The 21,151-nt window shown below is 40.0% G+C and overlaps 1 protein-coding gene across 1 annotated transcript in view; it reads left to right on the top strand.

The window, feature by feature from the left end:
• ACP3 (acid phosphatase 3) overlaps window positions 1-20,733 on the top strand; it is a 45,390-nt gene extending 24,657 nt beyond the window's left edge. Inside the window, exons 4-10 of the mRNA XM_061193683.1 lie at window positions 364-516; window positions 5,118-5,216; window positions 7,845-7,937; window positions 9,263-9,395; window positions 13,858-13,940; window positions 16,190-16,293; window positions 19,791-20,733. Of these exons, the coding sequence (XP_061049666.1) occupies window positions 364-516; window positions 5,118-5,216; window positions 7,845-7,937; window positions 9,263-9,395; window positions 13,858-13,940; window positions 16,190-16,293; window positions 19,791-19,980 (855 nt within the window). The 3' untranslated portion in view covers window positions 19,981-20,733. The remainder of the gene's footprint in view (window positions 1-363; window positions 517-5,117; window positions 5,217-7,844; window positions 7,938-9,262; window positions 9,396-13,857; window positions 13,941-16,189; window positions 16,294-19,790) is intronic.
• Window positions 20,734-21,151: the final 418 nt, after the last annotated feature.

Genomic DNA, 21,151 nt, shown 5'->3' with positions numbered 1-21,151 from the left:
TGTTTCTCAAAGAACTTATAAAAGTCAGATGTCTTGTTTACAAATGTACTCCTTAAAAAAAAAAGTATGAATATAAGTAAGTTCAACATGGACTCCTACGGTAAATACTTAGGCTTGGCAAGTAGCCACCACTTGATTGGTCTCTTTTGCCAATTCAGCTGTTGGCATACCAGGTTGCTTTATGCCATGGCATGCTCATAATACTGTCTCTTCCATAATAGGTATTATGGTCATGATGCTACCACAATGTCTGCTAATATTTTGGTGTAGGTGTCCTGCCCTTTCTCAAATACACTATTAGCTCCATAGGAAAAAAACCACAGCTCCTCTCAATTGGATTCTGCTTTGATTTTCCCACTCTAGGTTTATGTTCGAAGCACGGATATTGACCGGACTTTGATGAGTGCTATGACAAGCCTTGCAGCCCTATTTCCCCCAGAAGGTATCAGCGTCTGGAATCCCAGCCTACCCTGGCAGCCCATCCCGGTGCACACAGTCCCTGTTTCTGAAGATCGGGTCAGTATTATGGAAAACAGGGGGATTTCATTGGTTCTGGAAGAAGAAAGGAAGGCTGCTCAGGACTTGTGGAGTTGGGAGTCTGGACACTTCATGGGCTGTGCAGTCTTAATTCTTTCCTAAATAAAGGTGCAAAGGACATAGAAAGTCCTAACAGGAGGGAGTAGGAACAGAATTTCTCTTTAGAACTTTATTATCCACTTTGTTTTGCAAGTCTTTCAAATTTTGGCAATCCCCATTCCTAGGCAGGGTAAAAAAGAAAGATCTGATTACATAATTAGTGCCCAACACGTTATATGTGTCATCATATTTACCTTTCATAAAAACCTTGAATGGACAACATTATTGTCCTTTTCCAGCCAGGGAAAAAAATGCTCAGAGAAGTCAAACAAAATAGATCCAAAGTCACACAGCTGATAAACATCACTACTGAGACTAGAACCAGGCTGATCTCATTCCAGAGCAGTTTCCTTTAGTGTAAACTAGTGGTTCTCAAAGTTAGCTGCCTGTTAGAATCACCTGGAAATTTTTTAAAATCCTGATGCCCAGGGCACATGCCATAGTAAATCAGAATCTCTGAAGGTGGGACCCAGGCATCAGTACTTTTTAAAAATCTCCCTAGATGATTCTAGTGGACAGCCAAGTCTGAGAACAAGTACCATAAACCAAGTTGCCTAAATGAGGTTGTTTGAGAGAAATTCTCAAATTTATTTACACTAGGTGGGACTGACCAAGAACTCTTTTATCTTTTCAGAGGAATTGCTATTTTTTTAAATAGTAATAAATAAATCTAACTAATCTTCCAGATGTGGAATTTAGGACTGTGTGAAGGAAATAGTTTGGGACAAGAAACCCTTCCTAACTCCCCTGCAGTCACATTATAACATGACCATCTCCTCTCTTTATGACTGAGGCTTAGCATGACTACCAGACTTAGAATGTTGCTCAGAGAGCTCTGGGGTGGGTTACCAAGAAATCTGACTTAATTGCTGAAACTGGTGACTTAAGAATTTTTCCCAAGTGCTTTGTAGAAACAGCTTAACCCTGTCAACCTCACTCTAGGTAAATCTACTCCAGTCAAATTTTCTGCTGTTTCCTGAAAAGACAGGATGATTTATTTATGCCTTTTTCCATCACAGAATCAGAAGGGAATCATTATGATTATCAGTGTTCTTAGGAGCTTGTGAATATTTTCTTCCAAAAAGAAAAAATTTCACTTTTACCACAGCCTTTTCTACAAAGATAAAGACTGGATGGAAGCACCAAATTTAGCCAATATAGACCAGGGTAGCTGTTTAACCTTTAATCTTGAAAGATAATGATTAAATTACATAGTAAAGAGAATGCAGGTGCTATTAGAAGAGGAAGAAAAACAGGGAGAGTGAGGAAGAGGGAGAAAGAAACAAGCAAGATTGTCTACCTGTGGCTTCCTGCTACTACTCACTAAGATGAAAACAATTCTCTCTAACATCAACTAGGAAATTTAACAAAATCAATCAATCAACCAAAGTTATTCCTAGAACTTTGCTAACTGCTATACAGAAAAAGAAGGGAAATATGAGGCCAGTTTTCTTCCCTAATTTATAATCCATTTGATGGAAAAAGATTCACACTTGTGAAGTGTGTAGAATACAATGCAAGTGGTGGGCAATGATTTCAAGAACAAGCTGCACATGCTGGAGGAATTCAGAGAATAAGACATACTCAGAGCTACCAAAGGGCAGTCATTCAGGCCTTCATAGACAGAGTGAGAACTTGAACCAGATCTTGGAGGAGGGTAGGAAAGGAGAGCAAGGCAGCCCAAAAGCTTAGCTTTGAGTCAAGGTAGAGTGCTTGCCCTTCTGTGTCCAGAGTTCATATTTAGAAAGAATGAAAATAAGACTGAATAAGTGTGTTGGGCACAGGTTAGAGAATCCAAATTTAATAGCCAGAAGGAATCTTGAGACAAAGGCAGCGTAATGTAGGAGGGCTGAATTTAAAGCTGGGAAAACCTGAGTCTGAGAGCCACCTACCACTTCAGATACTTGACCTTGAGTAACTTCCCTGCACCTCAGTTTCCTTTTCTGTAAAATGGGAACAACAGTACCCACCTAAATTCTTCACAGGGATTTGTGAAAACCAACTCAGTTAAGAAAAGGCAATGACTTTGTAACCCGCAAAATTCTGGACAGACATTTAGGTGGTTATTCCATTTTCAGCCTGATTCTTTCAATATGTAGGATGAGAAAACTAAAGTCTAGAAAGGTTAAGTAATTCATTAAAACCTAGACCTTTAAATGAACAGTCCTGTGCTTTTTCCCTCAACAGTGTCATTTCTCCTATGGAAAATTGTGAAAGCCAGGCAGGGAAATTTAGATGTAAAGCAGGGGACGTAGAAAAAACTGTGTACCTCCCTCAGTACTGTGCACACACACATGAGCAGTGCTTTGGGGCATTTGTCTGACAGTGGCTTGGAGGGAAGATACTGAGCCCTCTGAAAACAACTGTTGAAGTCATGCAGGAGTGAGGAAGTGAAGGCCTGAAATTAGATGGTAAAGACATTAGGGGAAAGAAGGCGAGGTAAGACAAGGTGACACAGAGGAAGGTGACAAGGAAGCAACTTATAAAAAAAAAATGGGGGCTTCCCTGGTGGCGCAGTGGTTGAGAATCTGCCTGCCAATGCAGGGGACACGGGTTCGAGCCCTGGTCTGGGAAGATCCCACATGCCGCGGAGCAACTGGGCCCGTGAGCCACAATTACTGAGCCTGCGCGTCTGGAGCCTGTGCTCCGCAACAAGAGAGGCCGCGACAGTGAGAGGCCCGCGCACCGCGATGAAGAGTGGCCCCCGCTTGCCACAACTAGAGAAAGCCCTCGCACAGAAACGAAGACCCAACACAGCCATAAATAAATAAATAAAATTAAAAAAAAAAAAAAAAAAAAAAAAAATGGTTTTTGAGTAGGTACTAATATGCCAGGCCCTGTTCTAGGCTTTGAAAACACAGCAGTGAACAAGATAGACAAGACCCTGGATATCCTCGAGTTTATATTTTACAGGAATGATAGGATGATAAAGAAGAAAATAAATACAATAATTTCAAATGGCAGTGAGTTCCTTGAAGGCAATAAAACAAGGTAATGTGATAGTGGCTGGGCAGGATGTCTAGAAGAGCTGAAGTGGGGGGAGTGTCTCAGGTAGGGAACACAGAGACCCCCCAGCCTGTGTGTTCAGGGGACAGCAAGGAGGCCCCCAGTGTTGCTGGAGAGGAGTGAGTGAGGGGGCAGCGGTAGGAAAGCAGGACAAAAAGGTCACTAGCGCCTGAGTTTGGATTTTATTCCAAGTAAAATGGAAAGCCAGTGAAAGTTATAAACTACAGAATGGCATGATCTGATTGATGGTTTTAAAATATTGATACTAGCATTTACAAAAATAAAATAAAAAGGATTAGTGTAGTTGCTGTGTGATGCAAACTGATCACATAGGAAGCTCTTACAGTAGTTGAAACACAGATTATGGTGGTCTGGACTGGGAGGGGACAATGAAGGTAAAGAAAAGGGATCTATTTTGGATATACAGTTGTCTCTTGATCAACGAGGGTTTCAACTACACGGGTCCACTTATATGTGAATTTTTTCAATAAATTTGTACTACAGTACTACATGATCCCCAGTTGGTCGACTCCCCCAGATGCGGAACAGTGGATACAGACTGTGAAGTTACACTCAGATTTTCAACTGTGTGTGTGTTAACAGCCCTAACCTCTGCATTGTTCAAGGTCAACTGTGTTTTGAAAGTAGACAGGCAAAAGTAATTAGTCTATGAAGCAGGATGATAAATTTCGTCATTGGCAAAAGTAGAGAGATTACAAAAAGGAAATGGTTAAAAAATGAAGAAGTGGAGTTCAGGTTTGTACATGTCAAATTTGAGGATGAAGAGAACATCCAACTGGTGATATCCACCAAAGGCTGAAAATACAGGACTAGCTCAGATGGAAAGTAAGAGCAACAAAATGAACTTGGGAGTCACCAGCCTATAGATTATAATTAAAACTACAAAAGATTGTCAAATTTAAACTCATTTTTGGATGATCATTTTGTCCTTATAATAGGTTTTCACATATATTTTTCTATGTGTTTATTATGTTCCCTTATTTTAACAGTCTGCAAATTTGCAAGCACATATTTCAGTGAATGGTTAATCGATCTCTAAAGATTCTTTCTGGAACCTCTAATTCATTTCTCTATACTTGTGTTTGTGTGTGTGTGTGTGTGTGCACACATGCATGCACATAGATGTGCATCTAGTGCTAGAAATGAAAGCGGTCTGGAAGGAAGCAAGATTATTGTTATCATTTCACAGGGAAACCCGGGAAGTGTGAATATTTACCAATAGCACAGTTCTATTTAGGCAAGTTCATGAAATGAAAAAGAAAGCTTTTGAGTTCTGGGTATATATCCTACTATTTAAGACCTGCAGATCATTTATCTCTTTTTCCTCAATTTTAGAATTCCATTCAGCTCAAAACACATTTGAATCTTTTACTCAGGTCACTTTATACCTAATGGCTGCAGCTTCTTTAGTTCTTTTGACTAATAAAAGATTTATGATTTCTCTTTTTCCTCAGTTGCTATACCTGCCTTTCAGGAACTGCTCTCGTTTTCAAGAACTTGAGAGGAAGACTTTGAAATCAGAGGAATTCCAAAAGAGGCTGCATCCTTATAAGGTTAAAAAAAAAAGTGTTATTTAGTGGTATGCAGAAATAGTGGAAATTCTGGGACAATTTGAATATTATCAAATTACCCTTCAATGAGGTTATACCAATTTCTACTCCCATCAGAAATACATAAGAGTGCCTGTTTCTCCACAGCCTTCCCAACAGTGTGTAGACAACTATGAGGATATTTGCCAATCTGTAAGTGAAAGATGGTATCACTAGAGGCATCCCCTCCAAAATCAGGAATGAGACAAGAAAGACCAGTATCATCACTATTATAGAACACTGTGCTGTAGTACTTTTCTCTTACGATGAGTGAGCTTTGGGTATCTTCGTCTAGTTAAAAGCCATTTGTATTTCCTATTCTGTTCATATCTCTTGACCATTTTTCTTTTGGGTTATTGGTTTTCTTCTTTTTATAAAGTTTTAGGAGCTTTCTCTCTCGTAACTTTTTTTTTTTTCTGAGATACAAATGGCCCTCTTTTTATTGTTTGCCTATTGACTTGTTTACCGCGTTTTTGCCACATGGTTGTAAGTGTGCAGATATAGCCATCTATGGTTTGTATATTTGTAGTCATATTTAGAAAACCCTTCGCCACTCCTGGGTAATAAAGGAAGTCTGCAATGCTTTCTTCTAATTCTACTATAGCTTCATTTTTACATTTACATATTGGACCCATTTACAGTTTATACTGGTGTTAGGTGTGAGGTATGTATCCTGCTGAAGTTTTTTCCAGAAGATTACCTAATTGCTCTATCACTGTTTATTGAGTAGTTCATCTTTTCCCCACTAATTTGAGCTGTTACATATTAAAATTCCCATATGTGTAAGGTCTATTTCTAGAATTTTTATTCTTTTTAATTATTCTTTCATTTTATTAGCCAAAACCACACTGTTATAATTATTACGAATTTTATATGCTTTGATATTTAAAGCATATTACATATTCTCTCCCTCATTCTCTACTTTTTCTGAGTTTTCATGGGTATGCTTTCATTTAACTTTTCAGTATTTCTGTTGGGGTTATAGTAAATGTATAAATTAACTTAGGGAGAATTTGCAACTTTGTTGCAAATTTGTTGAGTCTTCCTTTCCAAGAACATGATACATTTTCCTATTTGTTCTTATCTTCAAGATTGTTTTAAGATTTTCTTCATATAGGTCTTTATATTTTTTGTTAAGTTTGTTCCAGGCTTATAATATCTGCAAAAAATCATGGCTTACATCTACTTTTCCAATATTTATACCTCTGATTTCTTTTGCCTATTTGTACTGGCCAGTACTTACAGTCCAGTATTACATAATAGTATTGGTAGTGGGTATCCTTGTCTTATTCCTGATTTTAGAAGTATTTCCCTATTAAGCATTCTGGCTTTTGGACCAAATAGATATATTTTTATCAAGTTAAGGAATTAGCTATCTTTCTTATTTTCTTGAGTGTTTTTGTCAATATTGATATTTAATTTTTTGAAAGGTCTTTTCAACATTTTTAGTAAAATCAAGTTATTTTTCTCTTGGATCAATTACTAAGATTAATTATATTCATAGATTTACTATTATTGAACTATCTTTACATGTCTAGATTCAAGCCCCCTTTTTTTAGTATGATATTGAATTATCTGTTAATATTTTACCTAGACTTTTTGCATTGATATTCAAAGTAACTTTGGACAATAGTTTTCTTTTCTGGTCAGTCTTTGTCAGTATCAATGCTTATACAAATTTTTTGGAAGTTTTCTTTCTTTTTTTATGCTCCAGGTCAGTTAAAATAGCACAAAGCTTGGTAGAATTTCCCAATAAAATTATCTGGCTCTGGAGCTTTTGTTTTGTTTTGTTTTGTTGGGGGAGGTTGTGGGCTCGTTAATAATTATTTCTGTTTATTTTATGGAAATCCATTTGGGTTAATATTAGCAAATTATATTTTCCTAGAAAATTTATTCATCAGACAAACAGTATCTTCCAAAGGCTTCCCAGAAATTGCTACCAATTCATCAGGCAGACAGCTGACCAATGGGTCTCATTACCATGACAATCCAAAAATAATACAGAACCTAGAGAAATGTTTGCATCCCATCCAAATCCCACATCTATAGCCAGATACCAGACCCAGTTTCTGTTGTGTTTTCCTGGGGTGCTTTGGTCTGAGACATGCTTTCCCTTCTCACCTTCCACTCATTTACATGTGAGTTATACTTCACCTACTTCCAAGATGAATTTGAGGCAGTGCACTTCAGTCTGATTCCAGGACAAACCAGGAACATGTGGCAGTAAGCCAGCAGGTGCCCACATTTTTAATGTAATAATAAGAAATGATCAATTAGCATTTGTAAAAATCTTTGGGTTGGCATTATCATAGCCAGTATTACTGATGCACTTTCATGTGAAGAAAAGCAGTTCTCAATGGGGGCAAATTTGACTCACAGGGACCCTTTGTCAATGTCTGGAGACATTTTGGGTTGTTGCAACTGAGGACTTAGGATGATGTGGCATCTAGTGGGTAGAGGCCAGGGATGCTGCTGAGCATCCTACAGTGCACAGGGCAGCCCCACAGCAAAGAAGTATCCAGCCCAAATATCAATAATGCCCAAGTCGAGAGACCCTGTTGTAAAAATTTTTTCCCTCTGTGTGTGTTTCAGGATTTTATAGAAATCTTGCCAAAATTCACAGGATACCATAACCAGGACCTTTTTGGAATTTGGAGTAAAGTCTACGACCCTTTATTTTGTGAGGTAAAAGAAAAAATATCAAAGATTAACTTACAATCTGATTTTATGACATGCCTATTTTGAAACAGATGAATACATTTTCTTTTGCTTTTATACAGATGTATTATTTATACTTCCTTTGACATTGAAACATAAGTCAAGACTTCTTTATATTAACTTAAAAATTCTGACTTCTTCTCTCTCTTATTTATGTATTCACCCTTTAGAAAATTATAAGCAGTGACTTCCCTGGTGGTCCAGTGGTTAAGACTTTGCCTTCCAATGCAGGAGGTGTGGGTTCAATCCCTGGTTGGAGAAGTAAGATCCCACAAGACTCGCAGCCAAAAAACCAAAACATAAAACAGAAGCAATATTGTAACAAATTCAATAAAGACTTTAAAACTGGTTCACATCAAAAAAAAAAAAATCTTAAAAAAAAAAAAAAAGAAAATTTAGGCAAAATTGCTTTTTCTGTGCCTTACCACTTACTTATGTTTCAGTCACTCAGGAACGCTGGGCTCCATTTCATTAAATAGACTTTAATGAATAAAGCAATACTGTTGTACAGAAAGAAGAAGAAAAAAAATTACCTGATTTCTGGATATAGAAATAAGCAAGCCAACTTTAAGCCAGGCTATTAAAATTGGTTTATCAGGAAAGAATTTCTCTTTTGCTATACAATGCATGTGAAATAACCTTTTTAGCTAGATAAATTACTATTTTTTCAGGACTTTATGATGTTTTTCTCAATCACCATTCTCCACCTGCTGGCCAAAGGAAAACTCTATAATCTTGTTTTCCCAGCCAGTTTACTGAATCTTGGGGCAAAATTCTGACCAGCCACATGACTCCTATACACTTCTGATTTTGAGGTCATTGTGAGTGTCTGGGGATGACAATTACTTTCATAGTTCCGTCTTGATAGCAAATGACACAGTTTGCACCCCTCCATGTTAGAGTTCATTGACCCAAGCACACGCAACATTCCCAATATTTTCACTTTATCATTAGCATCTGTTTCAAGGAAGATTTGTTGGTCTTATAAAAGAGTCTTCAATAAAAACAAGAACCCACTTTTTGGTTCAAGTCTTGGGGTTTTTTTTCCTTACTACAGTTTGATCTGAGCTATTCCAAGTTGTGGCCACATTACTTTTTTTTTTTTTTTTACTTCTCTCTCACTTAATTCTTCTGTAGGCTACTTCACTTTGGTCTCCTCTTTCATGAACTCTCCTTCCCTCCCAAGAAAGGCTGGACCCAGTACTTTTTGTGGGGGAAGGGGGATTAAAAAGTCAATAAAGAGGACAGTCAGAAATAAAAATATACATTTTCTTCCTTTTTCTTTGCTACAGCGTGTTCACAATTTCACTTTACCCTCCTGGGCCACAGAGGACAGCATGACTAAGTTGAAAAAAATATCAGAATTGTCCCTCCTGTCCCTCTATGGAATTCACAAGCAGAAAGAGAAATCTAGACTGCAGGGGGGTAAGTATTTTAAAAATGAGAGAAGCATATTGGACTTGTGGTTAAGTGATCTGGGTCTGAGTCCTGGTCCCACTGTTAATCAGTTATGTGACCTTGAATTAGACACGTAATCACCCCTGTACCAGTTTCCATTCTGCAAATTGGGGATAATAATAATACCCACTTCTTACGTAGTAAGGATTAAAATGAATGTATGTATTCCAAAGGCTTACCACAAATAGTACCTGATACATAATATACTATCAAACATTATGTGTTTTTATGATCATTAATATTACCCACTCTGGGCCTTAGTTTTCCCATCTGGAAAACAGAAGCTTTGGGCAAAGCTAAATGATACTTTTCATCCTTTCCAGATCAAAGAATCATGGATTTTATATCTGAGCCACATGAAAATCAGTTGTGTCTGGTGACCTGTAGGGTGAATTTTTCAAGTGGGAGGTATAGCAAAAGTGGCCTGTTTTCCTAAATCCCTTCGTGGTAGCCACTGTTAAAGTTAATACAGTTTAATTTGCAGGCTAATTATGCCCTGTAGATTAATCCCTATTGCAACTGACAAGCTTATGACACAGCTTAAATTTTTCCATTGGTGTTGAGAGATGTTTGCTTTTCAGTGATGCCTCTTCTCAGCTGGATTTGGCCCTTTGTAGAACAGGACATCCAATCATAATGAAGGAGCCCAGCCCTTGTAATCAGGATAGGTGGGTGGAAAAAAGAAGCCAAGATCAGGCAGGATGGGGATAAATGCTGAGGCTCTGAAGGCAGCTGAGTGGCAGGCCAAGACCCCTGAGGATATGACAGGTTTAGGTGTTGTTAATGTAGACATTAAAACTAAAGATGGAGAGAAAGAAGAAGTCTATTATGCCAGGCTGTCATAACAATGAAGAAATTTTAAGTCACAGGAGATGTTCTGAGTCATATACTCTAGAGACTTTGAAGAAAACAGTACAATCACATCAGGACTCCAACAATTGCCAGACACTATTCATCATGAGGTTGGACAGGTTCAGCAGACCCCCAGGAGAATACAGAGACAAAGCATCCTAGGGGTTGGACGAGACTTGGAGGATGTTCACTCAGGGCTACAGAGCTAGAGAAAGAATTCAAGTCACCAACCAGGAGAGGAGTCAATTATAGCTACAAAATCTCATATAAAGAGTGAAGTAAGCTGTAACCAGAACAGCTAATGAGGTATGAAGTCAGGATGGTTGGGAGTAATTTCATATTAGGTGAACAAAGTAGCTTGGGACAAATAATTTAGGGCAGTTGTCATGAATGATGTGATAGTGTTGCAGACCTGCTGTTACAGAGCCCTGGTTGCACGGTACAGAGAGAGACTTGATGAGAATGTACAAGTCCTCACTCTGTGCTGAGGACATGAACCACAAGACCCAGACCCTGGGGATGGGAGAGCATCCAGAGATGAGTCATAGATGGAATCTGGTGTCTTAGGAAAAATTAGCAGGCAGGACACAGACTGTGTGTAGGAACAGAGCCCAAGATGCAACTCAATCCTACGTACCAAACAACAAAGGATACAGAGGGTGAAAGTTGGGCCTCGTTGGCCACATAAGCACCAGATCTCATTCCTTAACCAGCGGGAACCAGCAGTATGGTGGCCAAATGCATCAGATGGTAGAGACAAGACTCTTCATTTCCCCAACCTAGTCATGATGGGCTCAGGAATTCATCCCCTCACTACTAAAGATGCAGTCCATGGACCAGCAATGTCAGCATCGCCAAGCCCCTAGAAAGAAATGCAGAATCCCAGGCCCCACCCCAGACCAGCTGAATCTGAATCTGCATTTTAATGAAATCCCTAGATACCTCACATGCACAATAAAGTTTCAGAAGCACTTCTCGAGATGTAGGAGGTGATGAAGAAAAGGGCAGGGAAAGCCAGATAGGGGTTGACTAGAATCTGTTAATAAATGCAGGGGTCCGTATCTGAATATAAGATGGGGTTTTTCCCAGCAGCTTGCTTCATATTTCCTTTACTTTTTTCCTTTGACTACTAGAGATTGCATTTTGGGGAAGTCACTTCCCCTCTCTGGGTCTCAGTTTCCCCGTCTGATGAGTGCATTAAACTAGATTTGTCTATCAGCGTCCTTCCCTAAGGTGGTCTCTGGGTCTTGGACTCTATAAGGACTGGCACTCATATGCACACACCTGTCCTATTTTCTAGGGGAAGCCCAGTGCTATTGATAAACCAGGAAATTGTTTCCTTAGTGATTCCTGCCAAGACACAAGCTCAGCGTATTGTTCAGATCTGGCAAGGCAAGAGAGATTTGTCAACTACACGCTTGTTATGAAACACCTGAACCCAACCCTGCAGAGAAAGCATGTACAGTCTGGGAGACAGAGTCACAAGGGGACATCAGGACTTTGACCAGCATCTTCTTACCTTTGCCAAAACTTCTGTTCCATCACTTGGTTTAAAGGGTGACACTGTTCAGTAATATCCTCCTCCCATTGCCTTCCCCCACAACACACCCCCATACACACAAGAAAATCTCTAGGCTAATTCCTAAGGCTAATTTAGGAATATACGGCTGGTCCTGTTTGTGTTAATGGAAACTGCTTCTTGCTGTAGATCAGATGTCAGCAGGCTACAGCCTGCAGGCCAAATCCAGCCTGCTGCCTATTATTTGTAAATAAAATGCTATTGAAACTCAGCCACACTCATGCATTTAGGTAGTATCTTTGGCTGCTTTTGTGCTTCCACTTGAGAATGAATGGCTGTGACAGAGCACCTGGCCCACAGAGCCTAAAGCATGTACTACTGGCTCTTTATAGAACAAGTTTGCCAACTCCTGATATAGCTCAATAGTGAGAGAAGTGAAGTTTATGTCTTCAAATCAGTAGTATTTTGTCTAGTGTATGCAGATTTAATAAATGATGCACCAGGGAACTTAGAAGCTAGCTACAGTGAGGCCTAATAATTAAGACCAAGGTTTTGAAGCTGGACATGCTGGGTTCAGTGAAACTCAGCCCCTCTACTTAAGTTGTATGATCTTGGACAAGTTGCTGAACCTCTCTGAGCCTCAGTTTCCCCTCCTATAAAACATGACTATTGGCATGCCAGAGCCTGTGGATGATTATGATAGTTACCCTTATTTTCTCCTGGGACAAGTTGCACAAGCACCCCAGAACCAAGAGTTGATCTATTCCATCATCAACACTGAAAGCTGCTGCAAAGGCACCTGCTGACAAGGGACAAGTTGCTGATTGAAGGTGGCTGTCATGACTCCCAGAAACTCGGCCACAGAGTTTAGTTCCATCATGGCCTGAAGATCAAGCCTAAGCTCTGAAGGGCTCCCAGAGGGCAACTTTCCCTGAAGCAGAAAGATGCAGACCTGTGGGAGGTGTAGCCTCTAGCTTCCTCTATTCCTAGTCAAGGAAGCCTCAGCATCCACGGAATGAGCAGATCACCTCCCTCTTTTATTGTGCTTATTGGTACACAGACCAATAGACAGTCTCTTCTCACTGTTTTATGAGCTTTTTGAGGACAGGGACCATGTCTGATTCACCCATCGTAGCTGCTCAGTGCGTGTTTTGCTGAGTGGACCACAGAGTCTGGGATCATAATCAGTCTGTTAACATCAATGCCCTGCTCAATACAAAAGAAAACTAGTCATCCTTAAGTGAGGACACCACATGCACTGTAGAGAGATGACCAACAGAGACACAAGGAGTCCTTGGTGGATGGTGTGGAAGCCCCTGAGGCAGCACGTCCTCAGGACAGCACCTGCACCATGAGGTACCCTCAGCCTCAGTGTCTGCTGATGAGATGGAGACTCTGCTGTGTCTGTCTGCCTTTTACCACCTCAGGAGCAACAGATGCAAAGAGCAAAAGCTTTCCTCTACTGATGACAGATGGAGCCCTCAGATGAAAACTAAAAGTGCTGGTTGCCCCCCTAGTAGTGACACCCAGAGTAACCTGGAGCAATGGTCCACAGAAGACAGTCTGCACCCTTGCAGACATCCAGAGAGCTGCTTTCTCCCCTGGCCTCTCACAGGTGTGGCTGCCAGAGGGATGAAATGCCCTGTCATTTCAGACCTGCCCTGGACAAGAGCAATGGCTAACAACTATCTGTAAAAAGCTGTCTGAAATTCCAAGTTCATCAACCTCCTAACTTGAGTTTTAACAAAATCCGGTATACTAGAGTCCTAACATGCCAATCCAGCTCTCCTTCCCCAGCTGAGTGAGTCACTTAATGGCTCTGAGCCTCAGCTTCCTCACTTATGAATGGGGATAGAAGTCAGGATTCAGTGAAATAATGTATACAAATCACACTATTAGCACACAGCAGATGCTCCACCAAAATGAGTTCTTGCCCTCTCTTCTTAAGTCTTAAGAATCCTGGCAGAGAGAATCTCTGTATGTATGAGCAAAAAGCTTATGAACTAAAATATAAGCCCATATTTGGTTCAGCTCAATTGTTGATCTATCTCCTTTAAGGTGTCCTGGTTAAAGAAATCCTCTATCACATGAAGAGTGCAACTCAGCCATTGAACCACAGAAAACTCATTATGTATTCTGCAGTAAGTATTTTGTTCCCATTCAGCATCTGTTTATTTAAGCGTGTGAACTCTTTCAGGAGGGGCCCTCATCTTCTTCATCATCATTTCCCTGTTCAAATTCTTTAAAATTAAATACATAATTCTGGCTCTCAAGGAATTTACAGTTCAATACTGACAAGAAGAAAGGTAAGCACATAAATACCATGCAAAGCAGAATCGCAGTGTCATATAAGCCAGTGCTTTGGTGCCTCAGAGAAGGGAAACATCACTTCTGTTCCAAACTAAAACCAGAACAGGAACAGGAGAGGGAAAGTGATAGGAGAATTACAAGGAAAGCTGAGTGTACAAGACTTGGTGATGAATTGGAATGTGGGCGGAGGGCAATGGTCTGGAAGGTAAGCCACAGATGAAGGTGATGTTTCAAGCCTCAATGACTGGAAGGAGGGTGGAACCATTAATAGAGGTGGTCATGGGTCAGGTGAATGTACCATTAGGCAGTTGGGTTTGAAATGCCAGCTGCATCCAAGAGGAAACTTCAGATAGTAAAGGGGATATAAGAAGGAAAGGGGGGCTTCCCTGGTGGTGCAGTGGTTGAGAGTCTGCCTGCCAATGCAGGGGACACGGGTTCGAGCCCTGGCCTGGGAAGATCCCACATGCCACAGAGCAACTAGGCCCATGAGCCACAACTACTGAGCCTGCGCATCTGGAGCCTGTGCTCTGCAACAAGAGAGGCCGCGACAGTGAGAGGCCCGCGCACCACGATGAAGAGTGGCCCCCACTCACCACGACTAGAGAAAGCCCTCGCACAGAAACGAAGACCCAACACAGCCAAAAATAAATAAATACATTTAAAAAAAAAAAAAGAAGGAAAGGGAAGGAAAGCTACAACTTGAAGTCAGAGCTACAGTTGGGTGCAGAAAGGAAAAAGAGAGATCTTGGAGAAGACATCCATCTCAGAGCAGGAGCCAGGGAAAGAGACATTGTCGGGGGAGAATTCTAGAGATGTACTATGCACTGAAATGGGTGTCCCTGGAGTCTGGGATGAGCAGGGAAACAGGACATAGAGGGCTAAGTCGGTCTCCCATCCACTTCTGCGGGACAGAGGATTTCTCAGATGTGGTCTGGCTGGAGAAAGCCATGGTTTCATTCTGCAAGAAGATGGAAGAGGTTATTAAAGATACAGGGAGTTTATCATCTGGGGTTCTAAATGGTATAGACTAGAGAACGAGCTCATGGAGGAAACAGAATGCAGTGCTTCTTTGATAAAGGTAGGCCTGAAATTAATTGATTCTTTCAGGGTTTCTAGTTTCTAATGTGGTTTCCAGTTCTAACTTGTGTGACTTTTGGCAAGTCATAAATCTGTCACTCCTTTTTTTTCTTTTTCTCTAGTAAATCAGTTCTAACTCCTTTGAGTATGTATATGCTGCCATAGAGTTTAGGAAACCAAATGTTATGCCCATTTTGTAGATATGAAAATTGAGGATTTCTTAAGATTAGATAGCTAATAGGTGGCAAAACTGGGGCTGAAAACCAGTCTCCTATGCCTTCCAGCTATTCCGAGATAAACCTTTAACAATTCTTTTTAAGCTACACACTCTACTTCCTTACATTTTATTCTGTCTAAACATTTGTAACTTCATCTATTCTTCCCCAACTTTAAAATCACAGATGATGCTAATCTGTAAAAAAAATATAATCTAGCATTAATGTGTGCCAAATTATTTTAAGATTTAATGAAAATCAATGAAACAGGCTAAAACAGAGAGATGTTCTACTGGGGAAGGCATAGGACAAAATCAGAAGACTTGGCTCAGATTTTACTTTCTTTCGCTTTGGAGATATATGACATAAAGCAAGTTACTAAATTTCTTTTTTTTTTCTTCTTTTTTTTTTGGACATGCCACGAGGCCTGTGGGATCTTAGTTCCCCTACCAGGGATTGAACCCGGGCCCTCAGCAGTGAAAGTGCACAATCCTAACCACCAGACAGCCAGGGAATTCCACCCAAGTAACTTAATTTCTTTGGATTTCAGTTTCTTCATCTTTTGAAAGGAAATAATTATATGTATGTAAATCTCACTGCCTAGCACCCAGTAGATGCACAATCAAAATTTGTCCTTTCCCTCTCTACTTCTTAAGTCATTGGAGGTATGGGAAATTTAGTTGAATCAGAAACCATCATGGTGCTCTACAAATGCTTGATACACATCTGTTGACTGTAAATTTGAACCAGAGATAAAGATCAAAAATGTTTGTTTCAAATCTCTGTAGCATGACACTACTGTGAGTGCCCTACAGATGGCGCTAGATGTTTACAACGGAATCCTTCCTCCCCATGCATCCTGCCACTTGATGGAATTGTACTTTGAGAAGGGGTAAGTGTCTAAGAGGTGTTTTTCAAAATTAATATCACTGGACCCCAGGTTTTGTTATCATTATTGTTGTTATTGACTTAAGAGTTGTTTTGTCTGTCTATCTGGTTGGTTTGGTTTTATATTCAGAGGGAAGAATGGTGGTGAGTAACACTATCTTTGCTTAGTCATGACTTCCTTTTTCTTTGTTTTCATGATGACTTTTATTGGGAAATAATGTACAGACACAGTAGATGAAAAATTTGAAAGAACCACCCTAAGTGACAGAAATTACATTTTTTAAAAAAAGATTAAGGTATTCTAAGAAGGATGAGGACATTACACTGTTCTCTTGGAAAACACAGGCTGGTAGAAGATGCCAAGAGAAAAATTAAGTTTGTTGATGGTTATAAATAATGTCCTTTCTATTAAAGATGTCAAACATATCCATGCAGCTTCTGGCAATTCATATCCATCAGGTAGGATTCTTAAAGTACAACCTCTGCTCAATGTTCACCACTTTGCAATCTGGTGTGGCCCTCCCCAGCTGACCAAGGTTTGGCTCAAGCCCACTAGAAAGACCAAGTTTAGAGAGACCAAGTATCCTAATTTACCCAGAACTGGAGAGGTTCCCAGAACATGTAAGTTTCATTGTTAAAACCAGGAAAGCCCCGGGCAAACCAGGAAGAGTTGGTCACTATAGCCAAGATCATACCAAAAATTTGTATCTGCTGTGACACTGGCATTCTCGTTGGGAGGAAAAGACCTCTTGAATATTATTGATGGAATAAGAACAAGGCAGGGGCTAAGTTAGGGCAGGGACCCCAAATTTTTGTTTCAGGGTTAGCTAGGGAGGTGCATTTTGCTCTCCCCTTATGGCATTCACAATAGCCACAGTCAGGACGATCTTGACTGCAATTACACAGGTCCCTGTGCTCAGAAGAGCCCGTGCTTGGTTTAATGATCCAGTGTCACCATTCTGAAATTCTTAATAATTTTTAAACAAGGCACCCTGCATTTCTTTTTGCAAATTGTAGTCCTGGCTATAGGTTTCTGGCCACCTGAATTTGTAGAGTAGGAAAATAGCAACACAGAGGCCTATTCTCTACCAACATCTTCACTGCTTACAAAGAAAGTGAGTTCTGCACAGTTAGGGAAAGGTAAGTTCATCCTTTGTTGAACCTCTAACTGGGTGCCAAGCACAATGAAATAGAACTGAAATGTGGTCTTAGCAAGTTTTGCTCTCAAATATCTAGAGTCAGAATGGAGAGACAATACCCATAACATGGAGAAAATCCAAACAGAGCCGAAAATGGGAATGAGAAGACTGTGGACAACAAGTGCTCTGTCAATACTGGCTTCAGGCACAGAGTTAATAAATCCAGTGAAAATTCCAGGATCAGCTCTAGGAGTAGGCACTGTATCTTCGGGATAAGACAAAAGAAACTACCCACTCTCCTCAAGCCTCCCTCCTCTCTGATTTCTGTACCCGGTAGTCCTGAGCCTGCTTTTATTTAGGTCACTGCAGCATTTTGTCCCACTGAATCGCTCTCTCACCACCTTGAATAAATCCATATTATGAATTAAGTGTGGGGTATTTTTCAACTAAGAGACACTGAACAACAGAAAAAAAAAGTAACCAACTGTCACTCACAGGCAGAAGTCAAGTTTGTTGTTATATTAAGATTTTTTTAACACTCCAGAGGAGTATTGAAAGTTAAACTTGCTTGCTTATAGATTAGGAACAAGGAGAATCCAAGTTAACAAATATAGGCATATGTATATACCTGCAAATTAGGGGATCCTCCATGTAAGGTGATCCCATTTTATCCCTATGAGAAAATAAAGAGATAGAAAAAGAGAATTTTTAGATTTTTATTCACCTTAAACATATAAACTTTTAAGGTTGTAGGTAAGATAGCTAAATATATTCTAAAACTATTCCAGTTTTGGTTAGGTACATAAACTTAAAATCATATACTATATAAAATAATTCACTAAGTTAAATAGTGCTTCTTCTCACTTTCATATTTTATGAAACACTTTTATTCAAACTCTTTGTATGAACCTTGTGTCTTTACCACCAGAGCCAATTTTGAGTCCCCTAAAAATGTTTTCCAAATATATTAATTAATAAGGGTAGTTTTGGCTGCTGTACAGATGAACCTCAAATCTCAAAAGCTTAACTCAATGGAGATTTCTTTCTCATTCATCTAACAGTCCAATGCAGATGTTCCTGGCCAATAGGAAGTGACTCATCCATGGTGTGATTCACACATGGTGATTTGGGGACCCAGGATTCCATCTTTTTGACCTACAGTCTTCAAGAGTGCTGTGCTCACCTGCAGAGAGCTTGTAGGAAAGAATGAGAGGGTGGAGAAGAGAATCTGCTTAGCAAGCACCTCAGCCCCGAAGGGGCATATGTCACTTCTACTTACATTCTACGATACTAGCTAAAATTAGTCACTTGGTCCCTCCTGAGTGCAAGGGAGTCTGGGAAGTGTACTCACTTCTCAGCTGTAACTTTATTCTATGTAAAGAGAATCATGAATTTTGATGGACTATTAGTCATCTTTGCCATATTATCATGAGATAAAGGATACTGTCACTGAAAAAGTTATTCCAAGATATAAGTGCTCATTCATATAATATTAGGGAAGTTTTTAGAAACATATAAATGAATATTTGTGGTTACTACTGTTTATATGGTTTCTTAAAGTGATTTATTTGAAAGGCTTGTTTATAACAACATCCAAAAGTTGCAGTTGTGAGGTTACTATACTTGAATTTCTCTCCTGTCTCTTTGGCAAATGACTTCCATAGGCAGCTTGTACTAGCTTTACAAGGTTGGTTTGGGCCAGTGGTCCTTCCCTAAACAGTGTATTGTTTTTTTTAAATAAAGTGGTGAGAGATCCCTCCTCAACATGAGCAAATGTAAGGACTTGAAAACACATCCACCCCCTCTTTCTGAGGTATCATTTTTATAAGTCTTGCTGTATATTCAAGCACATATGTTATATATTATTCAGTTCCATGTTTCTGGCCTGGTTAAGGAGAGGGAAGATACATTCATTCAGGGGGAAGACTGAAAGAAATATTGAGAGAGGAAAAAGAAAAGGAAAGAGCAAATGTGAAGCATGAAAGAGAGAGAATAGGAGAAAGAAAACCCAACATCCCACCTGCGCCCCACTTCTTACTTGAAGGTTCACCAAATCACCCCCAGCTCCCCCAACCATTGCCCCTCAGCTCCTTCTCTGACTAAGCATCCTGATCCCTGCCTCGCATGCCCCTGGTCATCTAACAAACCAGCCCTCCCATTTCCACCCTCCCAATCTGGCCCACCTGTCCCAGTCCCCCTCTTCCCACAGCTAAATTGGCTAATATTTACTCGTTCCCATAAATTCTTCCACTAGTCCTTCAGCTGACATGGTACAGGCTAAGTAGAAAGAAATTCAATGACAGTTCAACAACACAGAACTAACAGAAGTCTTTCCTCCTGTTCCTCTACCTTCCTCCACCAGGGAGTACTTCATAGAGATGTACTATCGGAATGAGACGCAGCATGAACCACATCCCCTCACGCTGCCTGGCTGCACCCCCAGCTGCCCTCTGACAAAGTTTGCTGAGCTGGTTGCCCCTGTGATCCCCCAAGACTGGTCCACAGAGTGTGCCATGAGCAACCATGAAGGTACTGAGGACGCTATGGATTAGGGTGCACACGGAGCTCTGCAGAGAGGGCAGAACACCCTTTCTCCAGACGGATGGTGCTTTGAGAATATAAACTGGTCTCAACCCCATCTTTGAGGGAAGTAGGTTTTGGGCAATAATTGTATGTTTCAGAGACTTCAGGCAACTCCTACCTCTTCACCTGGCCCTGCCCCTACTTGTCATACACCTTGTCAACCTACATAAACCCAGGAGGCAGTAATGAAGCAGAAAACATTTACTTGGGATCAAAGAATTGCAATTCGGGGAACATGTATCAAACTGGAACAAAATTAGAAATGTAAGAATGTTCTGAATACCTCCCAGGAAAAAACTTATTGGAATGTTGAAAGTGTGGGTGTGATATCTGTTCTGAGGACAAAAGGAATGTATAAGGCTTCGATTCTGGTATCTTCAGAAAACCTAAGCAAACTCACAGGTCCTGCTGAAACCACTTACTATAAACGAAGAAATCATATACAAATAACACCCTTTAGAGTCCTGTAGATTTGCCATGTGCAGATGCAACACACCTAGAGAACACCATGCTACATTACCAGCATGAATAAAGATGAAACAGTTTCTAGAGATGATTTCTACTGGATGCCAGAGTCTAGAGCAAAGCCATTCTCTCTCCTAGTTGGTCATGCGATGACTGACATATGACATCAATTGATGTGTTTATTTGTGTTCTTTCTTTTCCAAGTAAATATTTGGCCTTGGGGCCATCATTTAATTATCATTTCTCCTCCATGCATGTAAGCCAAATGAAAAATAATGAATAAAGTCGTTTTAGGAAGTTCAAAAGCACTACTTTTATAATGTTTTTTTTTAAAAAGTGTGTGTGTGTTTACGTAGAATTAAATTCCTGAAGGACAGATTTTAGGGGCTCTATTTTTATTTGGGGTTTTATTTTAATGTAACAAGAGGGAAAATATTAATGTAAAGTAAAATGACTTTGGTTTAAATGAATGTTCTAAATTAAAAATGTATTTAGTTTGGACTTTGCTACTTCAGATAAAGGCTAAGCTGATGGATGGCTCTGCTTCATCTATTTAAGATGGAACTGGCTAAGAAAACAACCTCTGGAAATTTACAATGTAGTGGGGAAGTAAAGAGATACATATTACAAGGTTATGTCTAATGACTCCAGGGGTTGCTATGGGAATAGAGTTAC

The sequence above is a fragment of the Eubalaena glacialis genome, chromosome 6 (assembly GCF_028564815.1).
Source record: "Eubalaena glacialis isolate mEubGla1 chromosome 6, mEubGla1.1.hap2.+ XY, whole genome shotgun sequence".
Lineage (NCBI taxonomy): Eukaryota > Metazoa > Chordata > Mammalia > Artiodactyla > Balaenidae > Eubalaena > Eubalaena glacialis.
This window is presented reverse-complemented; position numbering and strand designations above follow the sequence as displayed.